This window comes from Pholcus phalangioides, unplaced genomic scaffold, assembly GCF_987345545.1.
Source record: "Pholcus phalangioides strain wild (caught in Gottingen) unplaced genomic scaffold, Ppha-v1.0 ptg000013l_1, whole genome shotgun sequence".
Taxonomy (NCBI): Eukaryota; Metazoa; Arthropoda; class Arachnida; order Araneae; family Pholcidae; genus Pholcus; species Pholcus phalangioides.
In genome coordinates this window covers 23,115,767-23,129,535 of record NW_028301606.1, presented here as the reverse complement: position 1 = coordinate 23,129,535, position 13,769 = coordinate 23,115,767, and the positions used below count along the sequence as shown (strand labels likewise).

Here is a 13,769-nt window from a genome sequence, read left to right as displayed (position 1 = left end):
ACACATTGAGAAACAAGATCTCCGCAAATGTTTCTATGTTTTATAACAGCTGCTTCGTAACATCACATAAATTTACATGTATTCAAAGTCAAACACCTTCTGGTGCCGACATGTGCAACTAATACCCCCCCCCCCCCCGAAACAAATTTCCATCACTTCATAAAGTCCTGTACAAAATTTCACAATTTTCTGATGACTGGTTTCGCCTGTAGGCTACTTTAAAATAGGGGGTTTCAATTATGGAGACGCCCTGTACTTACTAGTTTTAGTAGCATAGACCCTCGAATATAATCTGACCAAGACATAGTTACAACACGAAAAATATAAATTATTTAATTAATTATTGATTAGTTAAAATCAGATATTATTTAAAGTATTCAATTTTAATTATCAAAAAATATAAATCATTTAACGGTAATAAATGCTGTTCTATTATAAGATGGCAAAAAAAATTTATTTTTGTGATTTCAGTATCAGAAAATAATTTTTTTTTTTTTTTTGAGTTAATCACAATCTGATTTTTGTATCATTTTCATTCGAAATAAAAGATTTGATTGCCTCGTATATTTTTTTACAGTACTTCTTGCATTTCAAAATATAGTGTGTTAAGAATGTTCTTAAACACATTTTACAGAAGAACCTGCCAACAAATCAACCTAATCTATGGCCTCCCCAATCCCTGGACCTTAATCCATATGAATTTTGGCTTTAGGGACATTTGGAACGTCTGGTAAGTCGCCACAATCCACGTACATGACCTTAAAGGCAGCATTTTACGCCATGTGCTGAATATTTCCCAACACACACTTTGCTGTTCCCTTCGTTTTGTTGCAGTAACGATTGTAAAAGTGTTTAACAATTGTTAAAATTGTAAACGTTTGCTTAAACGTGTCATTACTTAATAAAACGCCCTCTGGTGGCGACATGTGCAACTAAACCCCCCCCCCCCGAAACACACAAATTCCCATCACTTCATGAAGTTCTCCACAACATTTCACAATTTTCTGATGACTGGTTTCATCTGTGTAGGCTACTTTAAAATAGTCTTTTAATTATGCGGAAAAAAAAAAAAATTTAAAACGAAACAACACTTTCTGCCATCTATTAGAAAAAAAATATAACTTAAAAAAAAAAAAAAATGAATATAGGGCCCCTACTGCTATCTATTAGCAAAAAAATACTTCATAAACTGAACATAAGAATCAAATATCGAACTTGTACTGTCATCTATTATCTATCAAATAAAACATTCTCAAGTCTGTAGTTCTCTGATACTTGAATAGATGGCAGCATAAGCTTTTATTTTTTTCCCTCTTGGACATCACCTTTTGTTGGCATCTATTGACTAAAAATTGAACTTCTAATACGGTTAAAAAAAGTGTGAGGGAGAGAATAGATGCTGCGAACTACGAATAAATACTTTGTAATAGTTCTATAATACGATAATAGATAGCAGTAACAATGGTTTCACACATTTTTTTGTAATTTCAACATTATGAAACATAAAAATGCCTCTATCTTCATATCAAATTCATTTTTAGTGGAAAAATAATCAAGGGGAGAGTTTAATTCAATTCAAAATAAATTTTTATCATTTAGCAACCAAACTGTACCCGTTATATTAGTTCGTTGGCCAACGGATGGCAACACCTGTATTGTTTATATTCGAGTCTCCAAGGCTTTGCTTTTGCGTTATTCGGCGTTAGGAATTGCGTCGAATATTTTGAAGTCTCTGCATTTTTATTTTCTTTCGAGAAGTTTAAAATGAACGCGCCACCAGCATTCGAATCATTCCTATTGTATGAAGGAGAAAAAAAGTAAGTAACGTTCGTGGTAGATGTCAGTCTTGTACGTCAGGCTGGGCGCACATACAAGACAGCTTTAGACAAGCTTAGTCATTTTTGTTCACTTTGATTTTTATGGGCAACGCACACCGGTTAGTCAGACAAATCGAAACGTTGCGTCGTAGAAATCAATGCGAACTAAGTGAGACAGCTTGTCTGAAGCTGTCTTGTCGTGTCTAACCGGTTTGCGTCCTGCCTTAAGTCAGGTTTTCCTATTGTTTGTTTCGGGTTAACTTTGCAGTGAAGAGAAAGGTAGAGAGTGTATTCCTTCGCCGCAAAATATAGTTCCCATACATCGGAGGTTTCTGATGATCATTTATATAGAATATTTCAATTTTTTTTATGATTTCGAAAAAGATACTGAAAAAATACCGTTTCGAACCAATGTATATTCGTTTAAAATTTTTAAATTAGAAAAAATATTGGTTACCATTATCAAAAATCCATGGCGAGCTCAAGAACATTTTGGCGCGATTTCCAAGAAATTTTCCCCGCCAATATCACTATCGTGCTTTTTTTTGGTTGTATAGTTATATATATATATAATATATATATAACTATACAACCGGGACAGCTGTCGTATGGTCCGCCACTTGGCGATTTTTTGGCTCCACACATGTCTGATGGCCCGACGAAGAGTCGCCAAGGCCGTCAGACACTACAGACGCCAAAAAAAAAAAAATTACACCCGGCCCATTTTTTTAATAATAAATAGATTGGGGCATAAGGAATTCCGGGCATAAATATTCTGTGCATTAAAATTAAAACCCGGACCCTTTTTTTTTTTAATAAACGGATCCGGGCATAAAAAATTCTGTAGGTTCATTTTAAATAATAAACTGATAAAACAGAAGGCATGGCAATGGATGAATAACTAAAAATACAATGAAATAATAAAACGGTATGATACAACCTGAGCAGTAGATAATCCAAATGACTCGAGCTACAGAAGGGAGGAATAATAATCAGAGACGTGCTGGAAATGGAACAACGGCTGTTTGGAATTTTTGAAAAAACGCGGTGAACAAAAGAAAAATCCTGTTTGGTGAAGTCAGCGCCATCTAGTATCACCCAACAAAACCGGAAAGGTGTTAAAAAGTACGGCAACCCAGAGAAGCATTATGACAGTCTTGGCGACTTATCGTGAGGAAAAAGTCGCCAAAGTCGTGGCGGACCATACTGCATCTGTTCTGTCCCTCTTTCATGACAGCGCCGATACCGTTGTGAAAGGCTCTCTTTATGGGTGTAGGTTACGGTTCCAGGTGCCCCCCTTTTTTAAATTATCTATTTCTTGCCGTGTTCGTAGGATAGGGGTGGTTTTTGAATTCCAATAGCCGGTAGCGGAGGGTGTTGACATAAGTAATGTCTCTTTTGCACCCACACCAATGCAGAGGCAACAAAAGAGGCTGTTCCTCCAGATGCCCTTTCAGTGTCTCCTTAGAGAAATATAAATAAATAAGCAAGAGAGAGAGAGAGAGAGAGACCCACAATGATTTAGGCTTGCAGTGTATTTTTTCCTTCTGTGACAGTTGTATCTTTCTTTTCACCAGAGATAGACACGCTAAAACGTTCTCCGTTCTTTTTGGCAATAATGCATAAAGCACGTTATTGAAAAGAAGAGGAATTTTGTATTGCAGATGGCCTGATGGAACACATGTTGGAGCAACAACAGTTAATAAGTAATAGAGAATCCGATAGTTCTACAACTTCAAGTGCGGATTCCATAGAATGGGAATCCGTAAAAAATGACTAAAACTGTAGTGATAACAAGTGGCATCGACGTATATGCGTTCGGGTGGGTGAGCGACGGAAATTTCGGCAAGAAAAGTGAGTAAAAGAATTCTAAATTTTTTCTTATCATTTTTATTATTATTATTTGGGCTATTCTTCCTGGAACAGGTGCTGTATAATCCAGATCGCCAAGGGCGCTATACGTCGCCAACACCGGCGCTCTCACTTGTTTTGCTGGGTTGTCATTGTTCTAGATTGTTCCTCGGTAGCTTCCATTACCCATCCATTATAGATGGCGCTTAAAGCGCGGGCGATTCAAAGTTTCAAACAGATAACTGCGTTTTTTCCCTTTGTGCAGTAGCGTCGTTGTCTTTGATTATTCCCGATGCGATTACCTTTCGTTAGTTGTTTTTAGCGTGTCTTTTCAAATGTTTGAATAGTTATTTAGTTTTTTTCATTCCGAGCGTTAGGATTACATTTTCGTCGACCGGTAAGGTTGTATCCTTTTTATTTATTTTTCTTATTAATATTCGTTATTTTATTTAATTTCCGTTATTTATTTAAAAGAATCTGGATACCCGGAAATAGTCCGGGTTTTAAATTTTTTTATACCTAGAATACTTATTTATACAACATGCAGGACCGTTGTTTATTTAAATATACTATTATATTTCATTTATGTTTCATGATATTTTTCACATTTGAATGGGTTTTTTATGATTGTTTTCCATGCTGGCGATTTTTTTTCGGCGTCCGCAGTGTCTAATGGCCTTGGCGACTTTTGGTCGGGTCGTCGGACATGTTTGGCGCCGAAAAAAAAAGTAGCCAGAAATTGCCAATCTCTGGATTATACAGCACCTGTTCCCTATTCCCAAATTCAAACGTGAAAACCGAGTTAATAGAAGTTACTAAGATAATAGAAGTTACTAAAAAAAAAAAAAAAAATTCAAAAACCGCACTTTAATTTCTGAAAGTATCGACAATGTTTTTTTTTTTTTTCATTAGCTAATTGTTACTAACTGACTGCAATTTTTTTCTACAAGCATTACGTTATACGTAACAAATGTTTTTTCTGCGAGATTGGTGAGAATCAGCCATACCTTACAGAGGGCGCGCATCGATACATAGGTTAAGAGGCTTTCGTTGTCATAGCAACGAGTGATGCGGTTCCCTCGTAGCTTCCTCTTCACTGCAACGTTAACCTGAAACGGACCTTAGGAATAGGTTTTTTGCTCCTCGTGAACCGAATTAGACCATTTCTTTCCGGCAGGAGCGCGTTACATAATCACTCTTCTCGTTTGCGTTTCCCTAGCGTGGCGCATCAGATCAGGATGGCTATATTATGGTATACGGGCCTTAGCATCAGCTACTCCGTCGTCTGCATGCTCCGGTTCGAAGGGAAGGGGGAAAAAATACACAACAGGGAAGAGAAAATCGGCAAAACTCACTGCGCACGACGCATTTGACTTCTCCAGAAGCAGTCCGCCAATCATGCCCGACGTAAATCGCTGTCGTGAGCCGCATTGTGCTCCTTTTTTTCTTCACGCCACAGTAATATAATCCACGTTATAAATCAAAATAATGCAAAGGGTATCCATGTAAATGAACAGATTGTACACTGGTATTACCAATTTTTTTTTTAAAAATCAAGCAAATGCAAAATCAAATTCACCAGAAAAATAAATTCTGCAGGGGTTTGAAGTTGCTCCAAAGCCTCGTCCTAGCAGAAGCAGTTTAACACCGTAAACACAATAGAAAAAAATCGATGCTGAACTCGACTGTGAGCAGCATATGCAGCTGCACCACTGCATGATGAAAGCGAAATGACACAAAATTCAACATTATATTGATGGAGAAAACATTTCGTCCAATCGCTAACATACCTGCATGTGAATATGCAAATGAAGCATAAAAGAGGGAACCTAGTAAAATTGCTACAGCTATAACCATAGATGTGATTCCGCTTTTACTTTTCCATTACCCCTCACCCCCAAATATAACTAATAAATGAATAAGGAATATAGCAGTTTACCATAATGCAAATGTATTATGGTAGAAATCACAGAAAAAATTGATAAAGGTCGCCAAGGTGGCTTTTCACGAATCTGGGCTGTAAGAGATCTCGGCAATGGGATAAGTCCAGTGGGAAAGTTCTGGCATTCATTCATTGTCAAGGTGCCAGAATTGGCAACTTTTTGAAGGGTATCTGAACTCCATGCCACCCGAGTGTAGATTGGATGTCGCAGTAAGACTCGTCCTGCACACGAGTTAATGACAGTGCATGTTCTCCATACACTGCCTGCGTTCACTAACGCACTTCCCGAACTCACTCCTTCTGCCGCTTAAAAACAAATAACAGTGTTGCTCTTTGCTTGCAAACAATCCGCAGATGCAGATGAGAAAACAACGAATGGCCTGTGTCAGTTCTGTCAGCTGACTGCCAGCTTATATCCATTGATTCCGTGCAACTACCTAGGACAAGTCCAATTCTCAGTGTGGGTTATCCTTCCTTATATCCTGCTCTACACAAAGTTTCGCCAGACTCATACAAAAAGAAACCAAATTGTAACAACCGTTTTCATTTTATTCATCTTTGTACAACCAATCAATTTTGAGTTATTTTCAAGCAAGAAATGGGAGATGAATTTGCGATTGTGGTGGCCAAATCATGTCTGTTAGCAACATGTCAAAATATTGCAGAAGTATTATAAAATCTCACGTGATGTCACTTTTCTGTGTTAGTGGTCCCGTTTTAGTCATTCTCCTGTGAATTTAACTTCGTTTCAGTTCCTTAATTATTAAATGAGTTATTTTTATTTGTAGGATAATATTCGAGAAGGACATGAAAGTCCCGAATGCAGCCATTTTCACTGTAAACAAAGAGGATCACACTTTGGGTAACATGATCAGGAAGTAAGTTTGAAATGTTTATATTATAATTCAGATCTTGTTGCTAAATTTTTCCTTTTTTGTCATTGAAATATGTGGCAGCTAGATTTTCGTAGCTGCCAAGTACAGTCAATTCATGAAAAGTTGAACTCCAATGACCCAAATATTGGTTTAAGTTTTGACTCAGCCCCAGAACTTTTTCCGCATTTTAGTGTTAAAAATTTCCCTTTACTCAATTCCTTTGAGTCAAAGTTTTCAGGAAGGAGAGGGATTTGAAAAATAGCATTTAGCAACAGAATTTTTAGCATTTAGTAATGAACTTACCAACAGAATTTAGAATTTAGCAACGGGATATAGTATTTAGCTGATTCACCTGCCTGCATACAAAAAAATGAATGATGAAAGGAGGACAAAAAAAAAACAGACAAACAGCCGAACATCACAACAACACACAACAATTTTCTGTCAACAAATTTTTTTGTTGACAGAAAATAATTTTATATTACAGTTGAATCCCATTGTAACAAATTCTGAGAGACCAGGGAAATCACTTCATTATAACAAAATTTCGTTATAATAGAATTCCAAGTTTTTGCATTGTTCCTATGTCATAGCTGCCAAGTCTCCCGAATTTTAGCTTCATCGCTCGACCTCCCGAAAAGTTCCTCTGCAATTTTTACGAAAATCACAAAAAATCCCTAATTGTCACTAAAAATTCCTCACTTCATAAAAAATCCCTGCTTTACAATCCCTAAGAAATTTCTTGTGGGGTATGAAGCCTCTTTTTTTTCCCTTTCGAAATGACATCACACGTCGTAAATGGGGAAATTCCCTTTTTAAGGAAGTTTTACAAGCCCTCTGATGGTAACAAGAAAGTTGTTTGTCTTATCGTGCAGGAAATGGCTTAGCAGCCAATAGTCCTGGATAATAATTGAAGATTATAGTGATGCGCATATGGTCAAAATTTCTTTTGTTGAAGTTACGTACGTGCGATATAACAAAACATGAATACTGATAAGTAAAAACATATTTAATCAATTTTAAAGATACTTATTCTGATGAATTTCCTTTTATCAAACGTTCCAGAAGAGGGTCGATTTTTCCTTTTTGTACAAGTTGTGTTACGGACATAAACATCAGTCATGGAAAGACTGCCATCATCACTCGTGAAATGAAAAAAAAAACAAACATCAAGCAAGTGTCACAAAAAGTCAGTGTTCTTCAAAAATTGACAGGTTTTTCTTTCATCTTCCGATGATTTTGGGGTCATTCGCACAGAATGTTTGTTCATGGCATTTCTGATTGAACACCATATTTATTTTTACATCATTGAAGTTTTGGCCTCCAATTTCACTTGTTTTTCGTGTAGTAATTTTATTCCCAACGGTTTAACTTTCATGTGTGTAAAATCCCTATTTTAATTTGACTTCAGTTTTTGAGTAGGGATTTTATTCCCTACGCTTTAACTTATATATGTTTGGAAAATCCCTATTTTATTTGAAAAAATCCCTATTGTATTTATTAGGGAGTGATTTTAGCATAAAATACGGGTTTGCGCGAAAATCTCCAGAATTTTCATTTTCAAAAGTTGGCAGCTATGCCCATGTAAACTTAAGTGGGTGATTAGAAAAGTATTTGTTAAATGAGGTTTTTTCACTATAATGGTATTTTTTAAAATGGAATTTGACTGTATTTATAGGTACTAATTCATTTCATTTATACAAGTATCATGTATGCGTTCATTTCCATAATACAATACTTATTTGATTTACTTACGTTATTTGTGAATGTGGCAGGTTGGCACTTACATCACAAATGTGCACGTCTAGTTTGTATTTTTAACTACAAGACTACACACAAGACTACAAGTCTGGTGTGCCAACAAGGACACGAGTAGCTCTTCTTTGCACCTCTTCAACCAAGAAATCTTTCTTTTCCTGCTGTGAAATTGTCTTTACACATGGGCTCTCACCCAGGCACCTCAAGTGCTGAGAGGGCATCATGAAAATGAGATCTGATTAAAAAATCTGAGAGTAAGCATGAAAATTGAATAGGCAGGCATTTCTACCCAAGTAGGTGCCTCAGAAAAATCACTTTGCCTGAGGGCCCATGATGCTCAGGCCCACAGACTGCTGTGGAGCATAGGGGCAAATTTGAGGAAAGGGTGGTCAAGCAAAATTAGACTGGAATTTGAGAAGGATGGCGAAATTTGTGTAGCCCACAAGTGGCAAAACCATAAATCTGCCAGATTCAAATGTCTTTTAATAGTAGGCTATATTGTATAATTAGTCTCTGATTTTGAAGCCGATTGGCTCCTGTGGCCACATGCAACCGCGAATTTCCCTATAAATATGGGTTGTGCGTTATCAACATTCACTATTTTATTTTCCACTTATACTTTTTAGTCATGTTTTGAGAGAAAGAGAGGTGCTTCGTGATCCTGTGGATGCAATAGTGGATAGTATGCGATAATCACCCATTGGTGGTAGTTCCACTGCTCTTGCTATGAAGTTAAGGGGGAAATAGTTTCCTCACTGAAAATCCTTCCAATGCCTCCACTATGATTGACTCCTGCTGATCATAACTACGAACTAACTTGACTACAAGTCTTCTTTTCCTTAACTGATTATGGGCTGACTCAACAGTGCTTCCTGATGTTTTTTGTTATCTCTGTGGAAAGGAGATGCAGATCTGCATGGACTTCCTAGTTGAATAACATGGTTGTAGTGCCGTGGAAAGGTGGTTCCTGTGTGAATGGACGTCCAGCAAAATAGTCTAGTTCGACAGGTGTCGATTGGGTGAAATCAATCTAATTTATTGTTATAAGCTTTTGATATTTTTTAGTGTTAAACTCTAAAAAATTACCGCATTATGTGATTGGAATAATCTAAATTGGTTTATTTGTAACATAAATTAACATTAATAATTGTTTCAAGTGGAAAACTGTGTTTATGTTATTCTTTATTGCCATCTACCAACGATCTAAATTTGGGGGGGATGACGACAAAGAATTATCCAGGAATGCAACTTGTTTTTGTTGCATAATTTTAGGCGGTTTGACAGGGATACAGATGGTATACATTGCAGTCTGACAGACCTTATCCTGAAGATTCAGAAACCATTGAAAAGTGCATTTCAGAAATAAAAAAAAATGGAAATGCTCCCTCTTGAAAATAAGCTTCTCATAAGAGATCAGATCTTTGTTTATCATTTGTATCTTGTCTTTTCCATTGTTTCAAGAGTTGTTTATTTTCATTTTACAAAATTTCTGTCAGTGATTAATTTGTTTTAGTGTAGTGTTTTGGTTCTTTTTAAACCTCAAAATTTAAATAATAACTGTTTTGGTTATACAGCCAGCTGCTGAAGGATCCAAATGTTTTATTTGCTGGTTACAAGAACCCACATCCATTGGAGCACAAGATTATTTTGAGAGTCCAGACCAATCAGGAAACTTCTCCTCAGGAAGCATTCACAAACGCCATCACAGATCTTCTCTTCGAACTGTCTCTGCTGGAAGAACGCTTCAAGGTTATGAGCATTTATTATTAGTTCATATTCGATTTAAAAGAGTTATAAAACAATTTATAATGGTTTTTGTTTGAATAATGGCTTTGTTTTTAAATACCAAAAGCCAGAGTCTTAAAAAGAAATTGGTAAATAAAATTTCTCAAAGAAACTCTACATCTCAAAAAAAGAAAAAAATCTTTCATTCACTGTGCTTGAAGTATTTTTTGAGGAACCATATCTTGAAGGCTGATAGATGATGATAAAATGGCATAGGAATCAGTTTTCTTTCGTGTAAACCTGGAAATACCAAGAAAAGTGTTAGATTGGTACCTGTATCACCATAAATGCCAGCTCAAGATGCAGAAAGAAGATCTTGTCACTGAGATTGTAGAGCTAACCCCTTGGGAGGGGGGACTTCCAGCACCAGAAATGTGATCTGTATTAGTTTTTTTCCCACATGTGTCTTTGTTTGCATTCAGTGCCGATATTTATAGTGCTGCAGGTACCTTTCCAATGCCATTTGTTTTTTTACTGCACTAATTGCTTTGCAATGCATAAAAGTGAGTGTTGCCAATTGAATATTTTTTAAATTGTGTTGCTGTGGTGATAACAGCAAGAGCTGGGGTTTTGTTTTTCTTTCCATTCTTGAGCACATACTCTGAAACACCCATATCTCAAATTTCATTTGCATTCATTGATTTTTGCTGCCGATAGGCCTAGGGCTTATATATCGAAAAAGTTATTTCATGACCAGTATATATTAGCTAAATGCTAACATGACTCATACTAAATCCTCAATTGTAGTTGCCAGTAAGGGCTATTTGACACTCCTTGGTAATTTTTTTTCAGTATTTATTACTTATATAGGGCCGTATTCACCGACATAGTTTAAACCTGTAGTTACAATTTTTGGATAAGAGATCAACATAGATTGGTTAAAGCCTTGAATTTAACCAATCCGTATCGATCTCTTATCAAAAAATTTTGACTATAGCTTAAACCATGTCGCCGCCCATAGAATACCGCCCATAGTCGGCTCTCAGTATTCACGGTTTCTGTATTCAGGGTCTTCTGGTTTAAGGCAAAACTCTGTTCCTACATTTTTTTTCTGGTATCGAAACAAAATATGAATTGTCTGTGTTAACGATGACTCCAGGCTTTTCTAGTGCTTGTGGAAATTTTTCTGAAACACAAAAGGGCATAAAAACTTTGCTAGAAAAATTCAATATATTGCCTATGTATATGATGGAAACTAACATGAGCATAATAACCATAAGCAAACTAACATGGAAGTTTATTGCACATCATTAAGGTGCTAACGAATCTATTATGCCGAATGTCTTCATGTCCTACAATTATAACACAACATATCATCCAGTCACTTGATCAGGATATGATGCGAGCATTAAAGACTCGCTATACACATTACTCAATTGTGATGATTGTGCATCCAATGAAAAAATATCAAATGTCTCAAGTTCTAAATGAATTACCCCATTGCTAATGTCATTTGTGTCACTGCTGTAGCCATGGGAGCTATAAATATAGAAACAGTCAATTTCATATTGGAAAAACTTTAATTTTAATTTGTACTTGAGGGCGCTTCCATTATATAGTACAATGAAAAAGTGTATAAAGAAATTTTTACATCAGGTTGATGAAGGGTGGATCAATGATATGAACATTGAAGAAATCTAATAATTAATTAAATAGCAGTCTAGGTACATTGACAGAGGCGGAATTAATTGAGATGACTGCTTCTGAAACTGATATCATGTCCTCATGAAGATCAAGATGAAGTGGGAAACACAAATTCACTATGAGCAACATCACGAATGGGTTTCGCAAGTTTAAATCGTCATTGGATTATTACATTAACAAAGAAATAGTGCATGGTAATACCAATTTTTCACATGTAGAAAACCTGGTAGATGAAGCATTATTTGGTTATCCATTTTCCATATTTGTGGGGACTTTCTAATGTAATCTCCCCCCCCATGAATACGGAAAAATGACTAAAATAGCTTGTTAAAATGTTGTAAAACAAATTATCTTTGTTAGGTGAGACATCACTGTGTACCAATAATTTCTTGGCTTTTTATTGTGAACTATTTTGACAATTTGTTTTCCTTTTTTATGATTCATTTCCCACAGGAAGCTGTCAAAGAGAGGCAGGAGGGTCTTGACTGAAATAATGTACTGACTTTCATGCTGACTGACTTGGTTTTGTGTAAATATTTTAATGTAAATTGTGCTCAGTAAAAGTATTGATGAGACTTTTACCAATCATTGCCTTTTTAATTCAGTTGTTTTCTTCATTAGAGTATTTTTGTGAAACTGCTTGTGCAAAAATTATGTCAAAGCTGATTTTTTTCCTTAATTTAGAGCAAAGGGGCTGAACCTATTGGGCGGTGAGGGTCAATTAGATGATTTGGTCGCTGATAGTAATAGAATATATTATAATATATAAGGTTCAGAATTTTGAAAAGTTTTATGTACACTAGAACCCCATTAATCCAAAAACCCATTTAATCCAAACGGTTTTTAAAAAAAGGCTTCAATGTGTGAGAAAGTTAAAGAATCAACAACAGAAAAAAACAAATGTTCATAAATTCCTCATTGTAACATGTTGCATCTTGCACATGAACAATGAATACATGATCATAATTAGAGTTGTAAAATTATCGAAAATAATCTTTAGGAGAATATTCTTGAGAATATTATATAATCTCATCAAGGAAGGACTGCTATTATAAATAGCTTGCGAATATTCTTATAAATTTTTGATGAGAATATTCTACTGTTATTTATAATACAGTTATATATAATATTGTTGAAAATAATTCTCTGGAAGGACTATTTTTATATTGCTTATTTATAATAGTAGTTAGTCCTTTCAGAGAGTTCTCAAGAATAACATGCATTATAATAAATAATCTCTATAAATAACTTGAGAATAATTCTTATTCTTTTTGATAAGGATATTCTCTAGTGATTTATAACAGTAGTCCTTTGAAAGAATATTCTTTGTTCCCATCTCTCTCCTCGATGGGAATATTGAAGTTTGTAGCCCACAATATTGAAGCTTGAAAGCAAGAAAATTAAACCAACAATAGCTCCCTTTGTCAGTCAACTTTGGTTATACTCTTTGGATTTAACTTTTTAAGGATTTAATCTAAAGGTTTCTAAAATCTCCATAACCAAACTTTTAAAACCTCTCATTCATGACCAGGAGAATATTCTCGAACTAAAAGTTGTGATTGGGTGGTGATTATGTTAAAAATTGCTTTGCTTTAGGCAATGAAAACTGATTTATATATCATAATATAAATAAAATTGGTAAAAAAAAATTTCATTAAAAGAAAAATGAATATTCTTTCAACAATTTTTACATCCAGGAGAATATTCTCATCTCTAATCATAATGATGAATCACATAGTTGCCTTGAAAAAACTCTTCCATTCTCATTTGAAGAAGCAACATATACATAGTAGAGGATGCAGTTTGTTATCTCAGAAACATGTCTGCAGGGGTTGCATTATCCTGCTGCTCTACTTATAAAAGGGCACCACAGCTTCCGATTGAATATTTGATAGTCGAGCATCATAATCTAACCCAATTGCTCTTACACTTTTGCCATCCCTTGCTATGACAATGCTTGTCCATGATGCTCCAGAATAGTCTAAGAAAGAACCACTCCAAAGCACTGATAGGTAATCAATGTTTCAGCTCACAGTGACACCCTTGAGAAAGGTTGACAATATCTCTAGGAGAAACACCACACTTTGAGAACACTAC

At 35.5% G+C, this 13,769-nt stretch overlaps 1 protein-coding gene across 1 annotated transcript; it reads left to right on the top strand.

Moving 5' to 3' along the window:
• Window positions 1-1,640: 1,640 nt before the first annotated feature.
• Window positions 1,641-12,253, top strand: Polr2J (DNA-directed RNA polymerase II subunit RPB11). The gene is made up of 4 exons (XM_089240915.1): window positions 1,641-1,817; window positions 6,399-6,488; window positions 9,818-9,992; window positions 12,126-12,253. The coding sequence occupies exons 1-4, from the start codon at window positions 1,765-1,767 to the stop codon at window positions 12,159-12,161; spliced, it is 354 nt and encodes a 117-aa protein (XP_089097041.1). The 5' UTR covers window positions 1,641-1,764; the 3' UTR covers window positions 12,162-12,253.
• The last annotated feature ends 1,516 nt before the right edge of the window (window positions 12,254-13,769 follow it).